Below are 17,048 nucleotides of genomic sequence, written 5' to 3' on the forward strand. Positions count from 1 at the left end.
TGTCGAAACTAGTCGTGTTTTTAAATAAATTAATTCGAATGTTGTATTAAACAAGCGTTTTATTTTTATATTTTATTCATCATAATAACAATCAATAAATATTATGATTGTTAGAAATATTTAAAATATTATAATGTAGAAAATGTATTAATAAGGAGAAATCATGGCATCCATGATTTATAATATAATTTATGATTACACAATGTTTTGGGAAAATAAATGACAATTCACAATAAACTCAAAAAAGTAATAAAATACGATCTTTTTTTTTACTATAATATATTCTTGATAAAAAATGGCCATGCATGTCTTAGTATACAAGAAAATTTGAGAATAATCTTACATTATATTTCATGAAGGTTTGTATTTTGATGGTTGTATTTTTACCTGTAGATGAGAACATCTGTAGTTCTCGAAACAAGTAATTTTTACCTTAATAAACTTAAAAAAATATATTATAAAAGCATTATTGTTTAAACACATTTAAGCTTTAAGTCAGAAAATACAAATAGGTATGCGTAGTGCATAAAAAACTTTCATGGGATTTGAATCATCCACAGTATGTACAGGTGGAACACGATACTGTTTTTTCTCAAATAATTTATTTGCAATGATAGAATATTCATATACCATTGTTATTGCTAATAAAATAAATCAAATAAGATGTCCTAACATATTGTAATATAATCATTTATACATGTTGAGTAGTTAATTTGATGATTTTTTATTTATTAGATACATAAAATTGTTTGATCATTTTTAAGGTAAAGGTGTGGTATGGTTTTCGATGGCCTTGATTTTGGATATATTTATTATACCGTAAGTACTTCTTAATAATTATCATTACAAGAAATGATATACACGCATTATCATTCGATTAATAATATTACCGGCTTGGTTTTAAGAGGCCAGACATCATAAAAAAGCATATCAAATAATGTGCAATTTTTGTTGTTTTTAATTCTTCTTCTTGTTCTTGTTTTTATTTTTTTAGGACTATATCCTGTCAATCTCTGATCCACTCCTGGAAGGTGGAAGGCCAGCTATCTCTCAAGCTATTTTTAATTCTATTGTTTTATTATTAAATTATATTGTATAGAGAAATCAAACAGCATAACGCAACATATTGTTAACACATGTATTTTTTAAGTATGATTCCTCTTATAAAAGGTTGTAAATTGTACTAACCCAATCATTGTTCACAAATCTTAAAATATTAAGATATCACTCAAAATATTAAGCCTAATTGTCTGAAACTTGTCCGAATTTTGCCAAAAATTTTATGAAAATATTAAACAAAATCAAGGATAAATAAATTAAGATTTGGTTTTTCAAAATATTTCGAAAAAAAAAAAATAAACTCTCGTCTTAAGAGTTGACTTGCCCGAATTTCGTCAGTACGCCAATCATATTCAGACCTTCAAAAGTGTCAAACGAAAACTGGCTCGGTATTTGTTACCAAGGTATACCAGATGCGTCGCGGCAAGTGCGGATGGCCTCGCAGAACTGGATCACTGGGGGAGGGCGGCACCTTCGGCCACGGAGCCTCCAGCGGATATACGTGGCCAATTTCGGTAATTTCTCTGCCCATTCATTGCTTATCGGTAAAGAAATTGCCTGTATTTTGCCGATGTGTATCTAGATGAAAAGCGGTGATAGTAATTTGGCCTGAAGTGAATCTGACGTTTTGTTTATCTGAGTATTGTATTGGTAAGGTTAGGATGGAGCCTTCAGAGGAAATAATGGACTCGAGTGTACGTAATTTCTCTGCCTATTCATTGCTTATCAGTAAAAAATTGCTTGTATTTTGCCGATGTGTACCTAGCTGAAAAGCAGTGATAATAAAATATTTAGAGTGTGTCCAAATACTTGTTCGCAAATATAGATTTTCTCCACTCATGGGTTTTTTAACATTTTGCTATTATTATTAATATTATTATCATAAATATATATATATATATATATATATATATATATATATATATATATATATATATATATATATATATATATATATATATATATATATTTATATATATATGTACATATTTATATATAAATATATATATATATATATATATATATATATATATATATATATATATATATATATATATATATATATACACGTATATATTAACACTTCCTTACAGTAAACAAAACATTTATTTTAAAATTCTTTCAGACTCTTTTCATTCTTCATACATTAGGGCATCTCATCATACATTTTGAAACCCTTATCGTTAAACAATTTTGCGACATGGTTTTTTCAACAATGGCAGTCTTATTTTATCCTTTATTCTAATAATACATATGTTCAATACAATTTTTGTTATAATATATAATAAAGAAACAAATAAGAAGGAATTTTCATACAGTTGACTGAATAAGGACATCTACTGAGTCATATTGTCAAAACTGGGAGCGGACATGAATAACAAATTTTAATTTCAATTTTAATTTATTACCGTGTTAATTTTATTAATGTTTCAAGAATGCTTTATAATTGACAGACGAAAAAATCTTCAAAGAAATTCTACCTTGAACTCAATGCGTGGAATATTCAGTTTTTATATTCATAAGTCTGATAATATATTTTTGAGTCAAATAAATATTTTGTATTAATTTTTAAATCAAACACATTTTTTTCGAATTATATTAATAATAATAATAATAATAATAATAAAACCCTTATCCGCACCCCAATGGTGCATAGGGCACTGCTTTATGTGAACACAGTGTTATCTTGATCGTTTACACACGAAGGAAAGGTGATCAGCCCTTCGCTTTAGGTACCAGTCCAGGGTAATATTCAATAAATATTACAGTGAAAAAATCACTTATATTTATTCGACCCCCCTGGGAATCGAACCCGGGACCTCCAGAACGGTAGCCGAGCGTGCTGACCATTACACTATGGAGGCATAATAAAAAATAAAAATTAATATTGTGACAATTGTTTCGCCTAGTTATGGCATTTTATAACGAATGTAAAGATCAAATGGACTGACGGTCCTTATGTAGCTATAAATAAATGTTTTAAATAATTAATAAATAAATATTGATGAATAAATATAAACACATATTAATTAATAAAAATTTTGTGGATGAGATGTCAAAAAAGAGAATAAGTATATTTTTAAACGAAAAGATTAAAAGACGATTAACCTCTATTTTGCAAACATGAATAAAATCCAGTATTTGAATGCACTTTTTTTAACATGTCAAACAATTTGTAAATCAACATTTATATAATTTATATTGAAGCACTAACTTTGTGATTTTTCCATTTTATAATTAAAATGTTACTTTGTTTTAAAATCACTATAAATATTTTTATTGTAACTTAAGTTATATTTATGCTTCAATTGACATGTTTTTCCATATGCTACTTCGAATTTAGCTAGCTTCTTTTTTTTTAATAAACAGTGACTCAAATTTACATACGAGAATAAAAATAGTCACATATTTACAAAAAAATTCAAACGTCAAATAAATATGTTAAATGTTAAATCAAACACTGATTTTTGAAAATTAAATAATTAAAATGGAACTATATTTTATAATCACTTAAAATATTTAATTATAACTTAATTATAATGTCTACCGGTTTCGAAGCTAACCGCTTCTTTATCAACCCTGATTTACTCTCCTTATCATTCATCGTTTGCTTTGTGTAAAACCACTTAAAAATCAGAATAGCCTTTCCATCACCAGGTCAACTGTAGACGGATGATGGAAGGGTTATTCCGAAACCATTCGTCTCATGCATATTTTTTTTAAAATGAGTAGTAACAATCTTTGGTATGGAATTTATAAAACTAATTAGACGGAATCATTTTTACACAAAGTGAACAGTTAATATGAAAAGCAGTGTTGGAAAAAAATTCTAAGACTGGAGAAAATCCAAATTCGCGTAATATTAGATTTTTTTTAACAAAAATGTTAGTAATATTAGTATATTACCACTCACCGAAATTTTATGTCTACTGGTTTCGAGACGTACCCGTCTATTCGTCAGGACAATCACTACCACAGCATGCAAACAATACTACCCTTCACTACCATACCACTATTAACACACTTAAAACTACACAAAATGTTTAACACAAAAGATTTTTGGCCGACCTGAAGACCAACATCCTCTAAGGGTTGCAGCACAAACAAGCGTTTAAGACTGTTGTAAAAAAATTGATTGTACTGACGAAGAGATGTTACGTCTCGAAACCAGTAGACATAAAAATCACGGTGAGTGGTAATAAACTAATATTACTAGCATTTTTGTCAAAAAATAAATAAGTTCAAATGACTAACCATAAAGTAAATGCTTTAAATATTAATAATATTGAGAATATTTGAAATTAATTAATAATTTAAAATTAATCCCTTATAAGAAAAATTAATATCTTTTTCACACTTTTTTCTAATGGAAAGTTTCTTGGTGATCGTATTTACTTTAATACTTGGGTTTATCGTGCATAATTCCTTATATTTATGCTAACTAGTCGTTCACAATTATGTCAACACTCGTGCGTTGGGCAATATATAGAAATTCGGAAAACGAGTATTTATGTAACACACAAAACGCTCAACATATCGAATGGATAAAATACAAATATTCTTAGCCCATAATCAATATTTGATGCACTAACTTTGTGGTTATGTTAAAAACAAGCACGAATAACACATTTTTACAAAAATATGAATGGAATGCGAATGCTAATATGAAACCTTCAACTATTTAAGGGTGAAAAATACTTAAATCTAAAGAAAAGATCTTCATTGAAACACCAGAACAACTTTACCATACAAAAATGCAATACCAAATAATTCCGAGAGAACTTTTAATATTTTGGAACCAACTACTTCAATAACCTTTTTACAGATATAAAAACTTTGTGGTTATGTTAAAAACAAATACGAATTACACATTTTTACAAAAATATGAATGGAATGTGAATGCTAATATGAAACCTTCAACTATTTAAGGGTGAAAAATACTTAAATCTAATGAAAACACCTTCATTGAAATACCAGAACAACATTACTATACAAAAATGCAATACCAAATAATTCCGAGAGAACTTTTAATATTTTGGAACCAAGTACTTCAATAACCTTCTTACAGATATAAAATCATTGAACACATTAAGATGCTAAAAAAAATCTAAAAAAAAAGAAAAAAGAATGCACAAAAATATGATAAAAATTAATTACGTTACAAACAATAAAAATGATAAATAAAAATATTATGTGTACGTCTCTCTCCAAGCAGAAGAGTTCAGTCTTTTTATTGGAGAAAATTGCGTTATAAATTTTAAGTTTGTACAAGTTAAAATGTCTAGAAAATGAATAAAAACGTTTAAAACCTTATTACATAATAAAAAAAACAATCACCGAAATTTTAGTTTACGATCTGTCACATGGTAGTTAAAATGATCATTTTATACACGTATAAGATTCGTTATTCTATCCATGCTACTTTTTTCGAAACTAATTCAATTAAAAATACGAGGAAGATATTTTAAATTTAAACATGCACACTTGTAAAACATCCAAATTTCAGTAGTGTCGTAGTCAAAGAACATCAACGATTGGTAAAGCACGAAACCTGAAAAAAATTCATAGCACATATTTTTTCAGTGACTTTTCAGTTATTGAACATTTTTGTCGTTTCAGTCATGTCTCAACATAGATGAAGTTTATGGAGATGGGTATATCAGAGTCTTAGGATGTGAGAATGCCTGTTTAGATATCTATAGTATGTATATCTTGGTACAAATTTCAGGACTCGATTACAAATTAGTGCATGATTTTAACATGCTCAAAACATCTTCATCTTAGACCTATCCACACCCAATGGTGCATAAAGCACTGCATCTATTACACTTAGTTCTCTAACTTCATAAGGTTCATAAATTTATTTTACTGTTATTTCCACATTCATTCGTTCCACATATCCAAACCATCTCAACACACCTTTCTTAATTTTATCGATAAAACTTGTTTTAGCCTTACATTCTTTTTTCATTTCACCATTCGAACACCTACCATATTATTGTTTTTCCTCACATTCGTCTAAGAGATCGCATTTTAGATGTATTTAATCCACTCTAATCGTTATTTTTCCATCTCCATGTTTTAAATCCATACATTAAGGACTGATATAACATACTAGGAATTCGATGCGTACTGCCTGTTTAGCTTTCGCTGATAGACTTTTAATTACTATAATTGATTCAGTGTTTCACCATTCACTCTATATTAAAATAAATATTATATTTTTTTACAACATTTTGAGTGTGTCCAAATACTCGTTCACAAAATCTGGATTATCTCCAATTACAGGAGTTCTTTTCATATTATTTTTTGACATCTCATCAAAGATGAAGAAGAATATGGAAGTCTGGGCATTTACGGGGCTTACGACCGTCATAGGCTGGTTTAAGTGATCACTTTACACGTGTAACATTCACCAATTCTACCCATTATAATATAAGAGTTTCTGCTTAATAAAAAGCTTCTTTACATCTCACCAATAGATGTCTCTAGTGAAGTTCTAGTGATTCATGAAAAAGGTATCTAAATTGGTTCATATATATAGAACTTCCAAGAATTTGAGTAGTGTGGTTGTCAATAATGGGTAGAATTGGTGAATATTACACGTGTGTAAAGTGATCACTTAAACCAGCCTATGACGGTCGTTAGCCCCGTAAATGCCCAGACTTCCATATTCTTCTTCATCTTTGATGAGATGTCAAAAAATAATATTATATTTTTTAATGGCTTTTCATTTCCAGGATTCGTACATATCAGCAGTATTTAAGTTGCACAAGGAAATATGAGTACGGAGATGCAGCTCCGAGTGCTAAACCATTACTGCTATTCTTCTTGCTTTGCCAAATTATCAACCTGGATTTCCTTTACCATTCAAAAAATGTCTTACACCCTGAGCACCTTTACTTCCGTCATTTATATCTTATCAAATACATTAAACTATTTATTTATTTAATTATTTCATAGATATATACATTTTTTTACAATATGTATTACGGCTCTTTAGGCATGGCCTGTGTTGAGCCTAAATACTCAGATGTTAATAAAATTAAATTTTTTATTATTATTTGTTTTTTATTTTTTTATTTTTATTATTTAATTATATAGGTACTTTACAATACAAGTCTCTTTTTTGGAGAGGCACAGCGAATCTAAAACATTAAGTTTGACATATGTATAACTGTTTGGAAATTGTATTATATTGTACTTAAAAATGAAACTATATTAAACAAATAATTTTTTAAAAACAGATACAATAACAATTTATTAAATAAAGACTAATCACCTAGCCTTTATGTAATCAATGATCAAGCTAACACCACGTCTATACAATGCGGTACCCTATTCACCATTTCGATCCTGACAAAGATCAAAGAAGAATACATATATAAACAAATTAATATTTTTCTCCTAAACTGTTATGATATAGGATATCTGGACGGATAGGGCGTAGTCGTATAAATAATGTAATTGTTTTGTAGAATCAAGCATGATGAATTGATACGATGAATGTTATGGAACAGGTACATTAAGAATTATACTAATAATAATAATATTACGAATAATACTGTTCGGAGAATTGACTTGTTTGGCGACCTTCAAATATCTTGTATTTTTTTTTATCGATCACATAAATGAATGAAATAACATTTTAAAGAAACTGAGTCAATAAATTGTATTATTGTTAATAGTTATGTGAAAAACTTTATGATCTGAAATTTTATCAAAGTATTAGTTACAGTATCGAACAGATAAATTGAAACAAAACTTATTTTATTATTTTATGATATCTCAGATGAAGAAGAATATGGAAGTCTGGGCTTACGGTGCTGATAACAGTCATAATAATAATAATTCCCTTATCCGCACTCCAATGGTGCATAGGGCACTGCTTCATATAAACGCAGTGTTATCTTGATCGTTTATACATGAAGAAAAGATGATCAGCCCTCCGCTTCAGGTATCAGTCCAGGGTAATATTGAATAAATATTACAGTGAAAAAATCACTTGTATTTATTTGACCCCCCCTGGGAATCGAACCTGGGACCTCCAGAACGATAGCCGACCATGCTGACCATTACACTACGGAGGCAGACAGTCATAAGCTGGTTTAAGTAATCACTTTACACATGTGTAACATTCACCAATTCTAGCCATTATTGACAACTACACTACTCAAATTCTTGGAAGTTTTATATATATGAACCAATTTCAAAACGTTGTTCTTAAAATAATATGACAACTAACTTCTATAATTGGAGATAATCCAGATTCGTGAACATGTATTTGGACACATTCAAAATGTTGTAGGATATATTCATAATACTTAAAATATATTAACTGCAATGAAAGTAAAAAGCATAAATATCATTTTTATGCCTTCAATATAATTTTTATACGGTTTTTTTTTCATTATTTTCTTTTTATATTTTCAACCCTAATTTCATGTTTCCCTTCCACGACCACTGGAGTTAAGATAAAGATTACGACGTATTTATTTATATGCTTAACAACAAAAGGAAAACACATGTCATTACAAAAGTTTATCCATATAGTATACATTTCGCAATTCAATACTCAATCGATATACTTGATTCGCTCTGATACCTTTATCGGCGTGTAGTAACCGAATGCATTAAAAGCACTACGCAAAATACATATATATATATTTATTTATTTATTTATTTCTTTTACAAATTAAAATTATATACCCTGACTGAGTTTTGCGTTTTTTTTTGTGATGATCGATAAAATTAAGAAAGGTGTGTTGAGATGATTTGGACATGTGGAACGAATGAGTGAGGAAAGAACGGCAAAACGGATTTATGAGGCGAATGTTAGTGGGAAAAGAAGCAGAGGAAGACCGAGAAAAACATGGCACGATCAGGTATGCCAAAGTGGTCAGGTTAGGAGTCGTAACAATCGGCGGGTATGTATGAGGAGATGCATGAACGTGGAAGAGGCGAAAAATGTTTGCAACCCCTGTGGGGAAGCGGCGTGATGGTAAGTAAGTTAGTTAGTTAGAGTTTTGCGTACCGAAAGGAAGTTTTGCTAAACTTATTCTTAAAATTGTATGAAAGAAATTTACAACATTTTGAGGGTGTCCAAATACTTGTTCACAAATTCTAGATTATGTCTAATTACAGGAGTTATTTTCATGTTATTTTTTTAATGTTGTAAATAAATTATCTGGTCAAATTATAAGCTTAAATAATAAAAATGAAAATGATATTTTCTGGGGTTTCTCATGTGTGTGATTAAAATCCAGGATTCGGACCTCACATACTTATTAATGTGTCCAAATACTTGTTCATAAATCTGGATTATCTCCAATAATAGGAGTTATTTGTCATATTATTTCAAGAACAACGTTTTGAAATTGGTTCATATAAATATATAGAACTTCCAAGAGTTTGATTAGTGTGATTGTCAATAATGGGTAGAATTGGTGAATATTACACGTGTGTAAAGTGATCACTTAAACCAGCCTATGACGGTCGTCAGACCCGTTAATGGCTGGTTTAAGTGATCACTTTACACACAGGCGGACATATTTATTTAATATGTCCGCCTCCGTAGTGCAGTGCTTAACGCGTTTGGTTACAGTGCTGGAAGTCCCTGTTTCGTTTCCCTGAAAGTCAAAATAAATACATGTGATTTTCACATTTATAGTGATTTTGTGTCACCCTGCACTGCTAAATGGAGGTAGGACTGATTTTTTTTGTATTCGTGCAGTAACGATCAAGATATGTACATATGTATATCTGCAGCACCCTTAAATAAATACCCTTATGGATACATAGCACCCTACTCTAGCACTTAATTGAATTTCGTTATTTTTTATATAAGTTTTACTACTGTTACAGTGGTATTTACCAAGTAAAATTAAATAATTTTTTGATTCGGCATTAACTTTGTGGACATGTTGATTGTTTTTTTTTAAATTAAACACTTGAATATACCACTTAACGAGTTTTATTTATATATACGACTAGCGAAAACTTACAGAAGTTTTCATCTTCTGGTAAAAATTTAAACTAAAGAACAAAAAATATATTTAGGGGTATATAAAGGTTAATAAACATAGAGATGGGGGGGAGGTTAAAGAACAAGATTAAAAAAGGTAAAATTAAATTTAAAAAATAAAAAATTACCACAAAGTGACTGCCGAATCAAATAAGAAATATAAATTTCGTTATGTCAACAATCTATCATTAAAGGTGATTTACATAATAATTGTATGGATAAAAAAATCTCAACTTCATACCAGGTAAAAAACACAGCAATAATCACACACAACGTTTTCAGAAAAATCATATCCAATATCTCTAAAAATGGTAACCTATAGTTAAATTATTGTATCATGGTAATTCCATGTATGTTTTGGATATTATATCTTATAAAATTGTTGTGTTATTTCATTATTTACATATATAAGTGCAAATATTTTTATGACGTATTGTTTTCATTATTGTTTCTAAGGTCAAGGCTGTCTTTATGCAGCATAATGTGTTGATAAAACCTCACATTAAGTAAAATTACAACAATTCGGCAAATGCCACAGTAAAGAGAAAAAGATATTGTAAATGTGAAGAAAATTTTGAAGCAATTTAGAAACATTGTTCTTAACTTTTAACACTAGAACTTCACTAGAGATCTGAGTCTTTTCTTAACCTTGTCTAAGTTTTTACAAGGTATCCGTAATTTACCGATTTTCGACATTTCACATTGTTTGTGCGGTCTATGGGTTTAAAATGGAAGGATATAACGTTACATATACACGCTCATACACACACATACACGCACACACACACACACACGCGCACACACACACACACACACACACACACACACACACACACACACATATACACACACATATATAATTACGTGCAAGAGAAATGGAATTGTTATGAATAATTTTATTTATTTTTTGACATCTCATCAAAGATGAAGACAAATATGGAAGCCTGGGCATTAACGGGTCTGACGACCGTCATAGGCTGGTTTAAGTGATCACTTTACACAAGTAAAGGAGTACATATTAAATTAACTTAATTTTAATTGACTTTTTGCTCGTAATTGTATGGATTAAGCTGTCTAGTCAGATTTTAAAAGGATTTCAAATTATAGATTCAAATTGACTTTCATACTAATTATCGGCTCTATATAAAATTGTCACATTACATTCTAAAGTATGAGTGTTCAAAATATGTAGTATAAATCTGAATTCAAATTAAGTTTTTACTTGTTATTGGGTGTGGATTAGAAGGGATCATATAGAATCCAGTTGGATTCCAAAAACCAATTCAAAACTATTTGTAAATTGAGTTGTCACACAGAAAGTCACAACTCTATTAATAAAGAGCGTTAATTATCTTGATGAGACAACTAAAGCTTTACTTCCTTCGGTAATAAATAAATATTTATTTACAACATTTCGAGTGTGTCCAAATACTTGTTCACAAATCTGAATTACCTCCGATTATAGAAGTTATTTTTCATATAATTTTTTGACATATCATCAAAGATGAAGAAGAATATGGAAGTCTTGGCATTTACGGGGCCGACGGATATAGATAAATATATGAATATGTATTTCCACGTATTTGCTGTCATTTGTTGCTGCGACCAATGCACAAAATTAAAACTTCAAAGAGAGAGATCAATGGGACAATTTGAATCGTAAATTTTTTTTTTTCATGTGTGTGATTATAATCCAGGATTCGGACCTCACATACTAATATAAGAGTTTCTGCTTAGTAAAAAGCTTCCTTACATCTCACCAATAGATGTCTCTAGTAAAGTTCTAGTGATTCAAGAACAATGTTTCTAAATTGGTTCATATATATATATAGAACTTCCAAGAATTTGAATAGTGTGGTTGTCAATAATGGGTAGAATTGGTGAATGTTACACGTGTGTAAAGTGATCATTTAAACCAGCCTATGACGGTCGTCAGCCCCGTAAATGCCCAGACTTCCATATTCTTCTTCATCTTTGATGAGATGTCAAAAAATAATATGAAAATAACTCCTGTAATTGGAGATAATCCAGATTTTGTGAACAAGTATTTGGACACACTCAAAATGTTGTAAAATATTTTTCTTACTAATTCTCAGATAAAAATTTAAGTGACAACTTGAATTCTTAATTCAAATTATTTTATTTATTTATTATGAGGTAAAAATTTCAGTGACAATTTGAATTCTAAATTTGAATTATTTTTCTCATATATTATTAGGTAGAGATTTAAGTGGCAATTTGAATTCTTAATTCGAATTATTTTTCTTACTTATTATGAGGTAAAGGTTTACGTGGCAATTTGAATTCTAAATTCAAATTTTCTTGATAAGTTATTGGGTGCAGTTATGTGTTGGTAATGTATTAGAAGGGGTCATATAGAATTCAGGCGGGTGACAAATTCAAATTCGGCGCTCTTTATCGCCTGAAATATTCGACGAATGGAAAGCACGGCCGACATGACATGTTCGCGTGGACTTTTCTGCAGCATGCCTTTTCACCGGCCACGTGATCCGACGGTATATAAGCGACCTCTCGCGAGCCGCGACTAACAGTCGATCGACTTTAGGCGGTGCGTCCACATCATAGAGGTATTAGATCGAGTGCCAAGTTAGATTAAAAAAATATATTAAAATGAAGTCACAACAGTGTTTAGTGATTATGGCGATAGCCCTTTTTGGAGCCGGTACGTAGATTTTATAAAAATATATTTTAGACTACGCAAATGCATGAATTACATATAAGGGTTGTGTATTGAAAAATAATTGTGGAAATATTTTGTGATGACTGAAAACGGTGAAAAATTTAATTTAATTTTTTGTGAAAATTTTTCGTGAATGTGAAAAATTACGCATGTAAAAAAATAAAAATTTAAAATGAAATGATAAGTTAATAATTCAATTCTTATTTTAAAAATGCATTTGTGTAGTATTTTGTTGTTGAAATATGTTGTTTTTTTTAGATGTACTTGGGAAGCTGCCTTAAATACATTTTTGCATGCGTCAAAAACCCATTTTTATATCACTTAAAAAGCTAATTAAAAATTTACTATGGTTAGTATTGTACTTGGATTATTTCAAATAACTAAAATACGAGCTTTTACTTAAGTGTAAAAAATAAATTGTGTTTTCAATCGATTTTTTTTCTGCTATGTAAAAAGAATTGACTCTCTAGTTACAGGCTTATAAAATATTTAGTCATATTAAGTAAAAAAATAACGATAATGCGATATAATGTGTGTTTCTCATATATTTGTCCTAGGATTTAAATTGTATCAAGGATAATATTAATGTTTTTTTATATGTTCTATTCAGAAAATATGTATTTTTTAAATTATTAAATTATCATGTGCTTAAAATAATATTTAACGGATTTTAAATTAAATATATTTTTTATGGCTTCAATAAACAAAATTATGGAAAATGCAAACTATTTAAAAAAAGTGTTAAAAAAAACTCATTGTTAAAATTCGTGAATCTTGAATTTTTTTTAAGAATTTTTTTTTCATTTTCGCCGCATTTCATTTTAAAATATTTTTACTAATTCAGTAAAAAATATAAGTGTTTCTCAATATACTTGCTGAAAATAAGACGGTTGTCATTAAAAACAAAATAAAAAATCTTAAATACTTCTCTGCGGAAAAATGACATGATTTTTTTGCAAAGTTAAACACATTTTTAACGAAATATGACGAGTACAGCTTCAATGGTAAAAATAATACTTTGTCCACTAAAAAAATATTTTACATCTACGATAATTTTCATGAAGGTTATTTTATTTATTTCAAAAGAGCATTGAAAATATGTAAATTATCGTAAACATATATATTTCTCAAACAAAACAAAACGAACAAAATGCTTTGAAATTAAAAAAAAAATATATTAAAAATTAAAACAAAATATATCAAGTACAAATATAATACCATAAAAATAATATTCAATACCACGAAGAAATATTTTTCTTCTTCGGTAATTTTCAGTAAGGGGTCGATATTTTACTTATTTAAAAAGAGTCGTAGCTAAGGTGTACTCGAAAATATAGAGTTTACTGCTCGACCGGCTTCTCGAGGAGCCGGATGTGACTCCATGCACATTTTTTTAGAATATATATTTGAATTATTTTTTTTTGAAAATACATTGAAAAATATTTGTATCATTTTCTTTTATCATGACCTTTCCATAAGCATATATTTAATTCGAATAAAAAATATTTTTTTAATTGAAAAAAAGGTATTAAATGCAAAAATAACAATTACGTCAAATGTTACCTTGGTTTAAACAATAAATAATTCCGGCAATCGATTAAAACGCCTTATTATATGTATATGTATATTTTTTCGAGCTATGTAATTTTTGACAGAAATACGAGTACCCTACATAAGTATGTTTATTATGACTCGCTTTCTTAGACCGATTTTCTAAGTAGGACATACATACAACAGATTGCTCTGATTGATTCAGTTCGAATATACGATATTTTCTAGAAAACTTTAATCTCTCTTTTATTGAGATTTGTTGATCGAAAAAATCCGTCAATAGCCCGCCATCTAGCGCCGCCAAGCATAACTAAATCACATAACTTTGCTTTCACCGCTCATGATTGTTTATTTTACCATCTCGCAGGAAAGTTTCATCACAAAAAGTGTATTTTACAAGACTAGCCTTGCACGGTCAACTGCACATGCAATAACAAAAATCAATATTATCTAAATTATTTCGTAATTTTTATTACATACTCCATTATTAACGATTTGGCATTTCTTATTCTCAAAACGAACCTTCGGCAGCCATTGTTTATTCAATCCAACGTTTGTATTTTAAATACAACCTAATTCTAGAATTGCGGTAATAAACTAAGAAATGAGATTTATTATTAGATTAAAACCAATATTTTTAGCTTTTCCACTTTTTTATTTGACCAGCGACCGGGTTTCGTCGTTACCGACATCATCAGACCGGTCGCTGGTCAAATAAAAAAGTGGAAAAGCTAAAAATATTGGTTTTAATCTAATAATAAATTAAAAATGCAATTCCATCACGAAGTGTCAGTGGATAATATAAATCTATTAAGAAATGAGAAATAGAAATTACTTATCTGTAAAATTTTACATATAACTTACGTATGTAAAATGTTTTGAAAAATAAATAAACGCATTTAAACCACGAAAATTTTATTATTTGTTGTTATTGTTTTTATTTTGTTTTCGTAAAATAAAAACAATACAGTGCACATGCAAAATCATTTTAAAAAAAGCATAAATTTAGTTTTCGTAATTAGGGTAATGTTGCTTTCAATCATGGGTAAAATGCTGAATGGTACACGTGTGTAAGGTGATTTTGTATAAAATGATTCACCAGTATGTAAAGTAATTAGAAATATTTAAAAATAAGGGTGTTTGCTTAGTAAAAAAGCTTCTTTAATCAACCATAGATGCTGCCGCGAACTCGAGATAATATAAAATACGAGCATATGAGTTTCTGAAATTCGAGAAACTTAAAAAAAATTGTAAAATTAAAAAAAAAAATTGTCCCTGAAATGTTACACTTGTATAAAGTGACTATATAAATCAGCCTAAAAATTGAAAGCCCTGAAAATTTACCAGACTTCTACATAAAAATACATGAGAAATTAAGTTTCTTTACGAAACGTATTACTTTTATACCCTCGCAAAAAAATGTCGAAATATTCGTCGCATTCGTTTTTTGGCATATCCTCAAAGCACATATATTATTTATTGATTTAGCAAAATCTTTTCGCATAAACACGATGATTTAAATATTTAAATGTAATGCTTGTACAAGACCAACTTTACTGGAGAAGTTTCGAGAACTACATATGTTCTCAACGGGTGAAAATGCAAACGTTCACCGATCAATACTGGGTAATTTTCGATTTCTGTTCGTGAAACGTGTGAAATCAGTATGCAAATCGAATTAATTGGTATAAAAATCAGTGTAATCACCATAAGTGTACTCTCATTCCTTCACACTCGCCTGATTTCATGTTATCTGCCATAATGGAGCCTCCACGGGAATTGAGCAAGCAATTAGTGCGTGAATGCGATGCAATTTTTATAGAAGATCATTTAGCATGGCGTTATGGAGGCGTTTATTCATACGCGGTTACAAATAGAAAATGGTGGAAATCTTGTGAAAATTCAACGTGTTTTCAGATTGTTATCAATAGCATTAAATCAATCAACGAATGTAATAAATATGAAATCAAACGGATTAAAAAAACAACAATGAATTTTAATTTTAATTAAATAATTATCATATTATATTATTATTACGACTCCCGACCTGTCTACTGTATTTGCAAATAATCTCTGCTTCTTCTACATTCATGCTTATCTACCGATTGTTTCAATTCCTAACTTGTCCATGCCCAAGTATTTGAAATACTTGGTCATGTTAAGTTTCCTCAGTCTTTCTCTGCTTCCATTTCCAACTACATTCACCTTATAAATTATTATTCTTTCTTTGTTCATTAGTTCTACTTGCCCAAAAATTTAACACATCTTTCTTAATTTTATCGATATTGCTCATCTTAGCCTTATATTCTTTCCTTTTATTGCCATTCAATTAATTTCGTAATAAAAAATACATAGCAAACACACTCATACTCATACGATGTTTAATAATTATTATTTTTCATAACTTTTTTCATTTTATTTATACACAATATTTTGGCGATAATGTTATAATATTTTATCTTAACTAGAATAAATAAATTTAGAAACATGTAACGAGATTTTTAAAGATAATTTAACCAAGAGATTTAAGGTTTTTATGATTTTTAAAAAAATATATTAATACGGTAATTACTTTCAAATAACCTTAATTACATAGAGTTAAAGTTATATATATCCTGCATTATTTACGTAGGTACTGATTTTTGTAATATAAATAATATATCAATAGATTGATATTACAGTGAATTTTTTAGAGCATATTTTAATAAAGCA

General features: G+C 28.9%; 1 protein-coding gene across 3 annotated transcripts in view; it reads left to right on the forward strand.

Moving 5' to 3' along the window:
- The first annotated feature begins 12,631 nt into the window (after positions 1-12,631).
- Gasp (Chitin binding Peritrophin-A domain-containing protein Gasp) overlaps positions 12,632-17,048 on the forward strand; it is a 39,595-nt gene continuing 35,178 nt past the window's right edge. For all 3 annotated transcript variants that reach the window (XR_015837599.1, XM_088260651.1, XM_088260650.1), the window contains exon 1: positions 12,632-12,767. Coding sequence is in view for 2 of the 3 variants with exons in the window: in XM_088260651.1 (XP_088116777.1) it covers positions 12,716-12,767 (52 nt within the window). In the remaining variant the exon portion in view is untranslated. The remainder of the gene's footprint in view (positions 12,768-17,048) is intronic.

This window comes from Brachycentrus maculatus, unplaced genomic scaffold, assembly GCF_059751285.1.
Source record: "Brachycentrus maculatus isolate JH-2025_06_01 unplaced genomic scaffold, ASM5975128v1 h1tg000139l, whole genome shotgun sequence".
Taxonomy (NCBI): domain Eukaryota; kingdom Metazoa; phylum Arthropoda; class Insecta; order Trichoptera; family Brachycentridae; genus Brachycentrus; species Brachycentrus maculatus.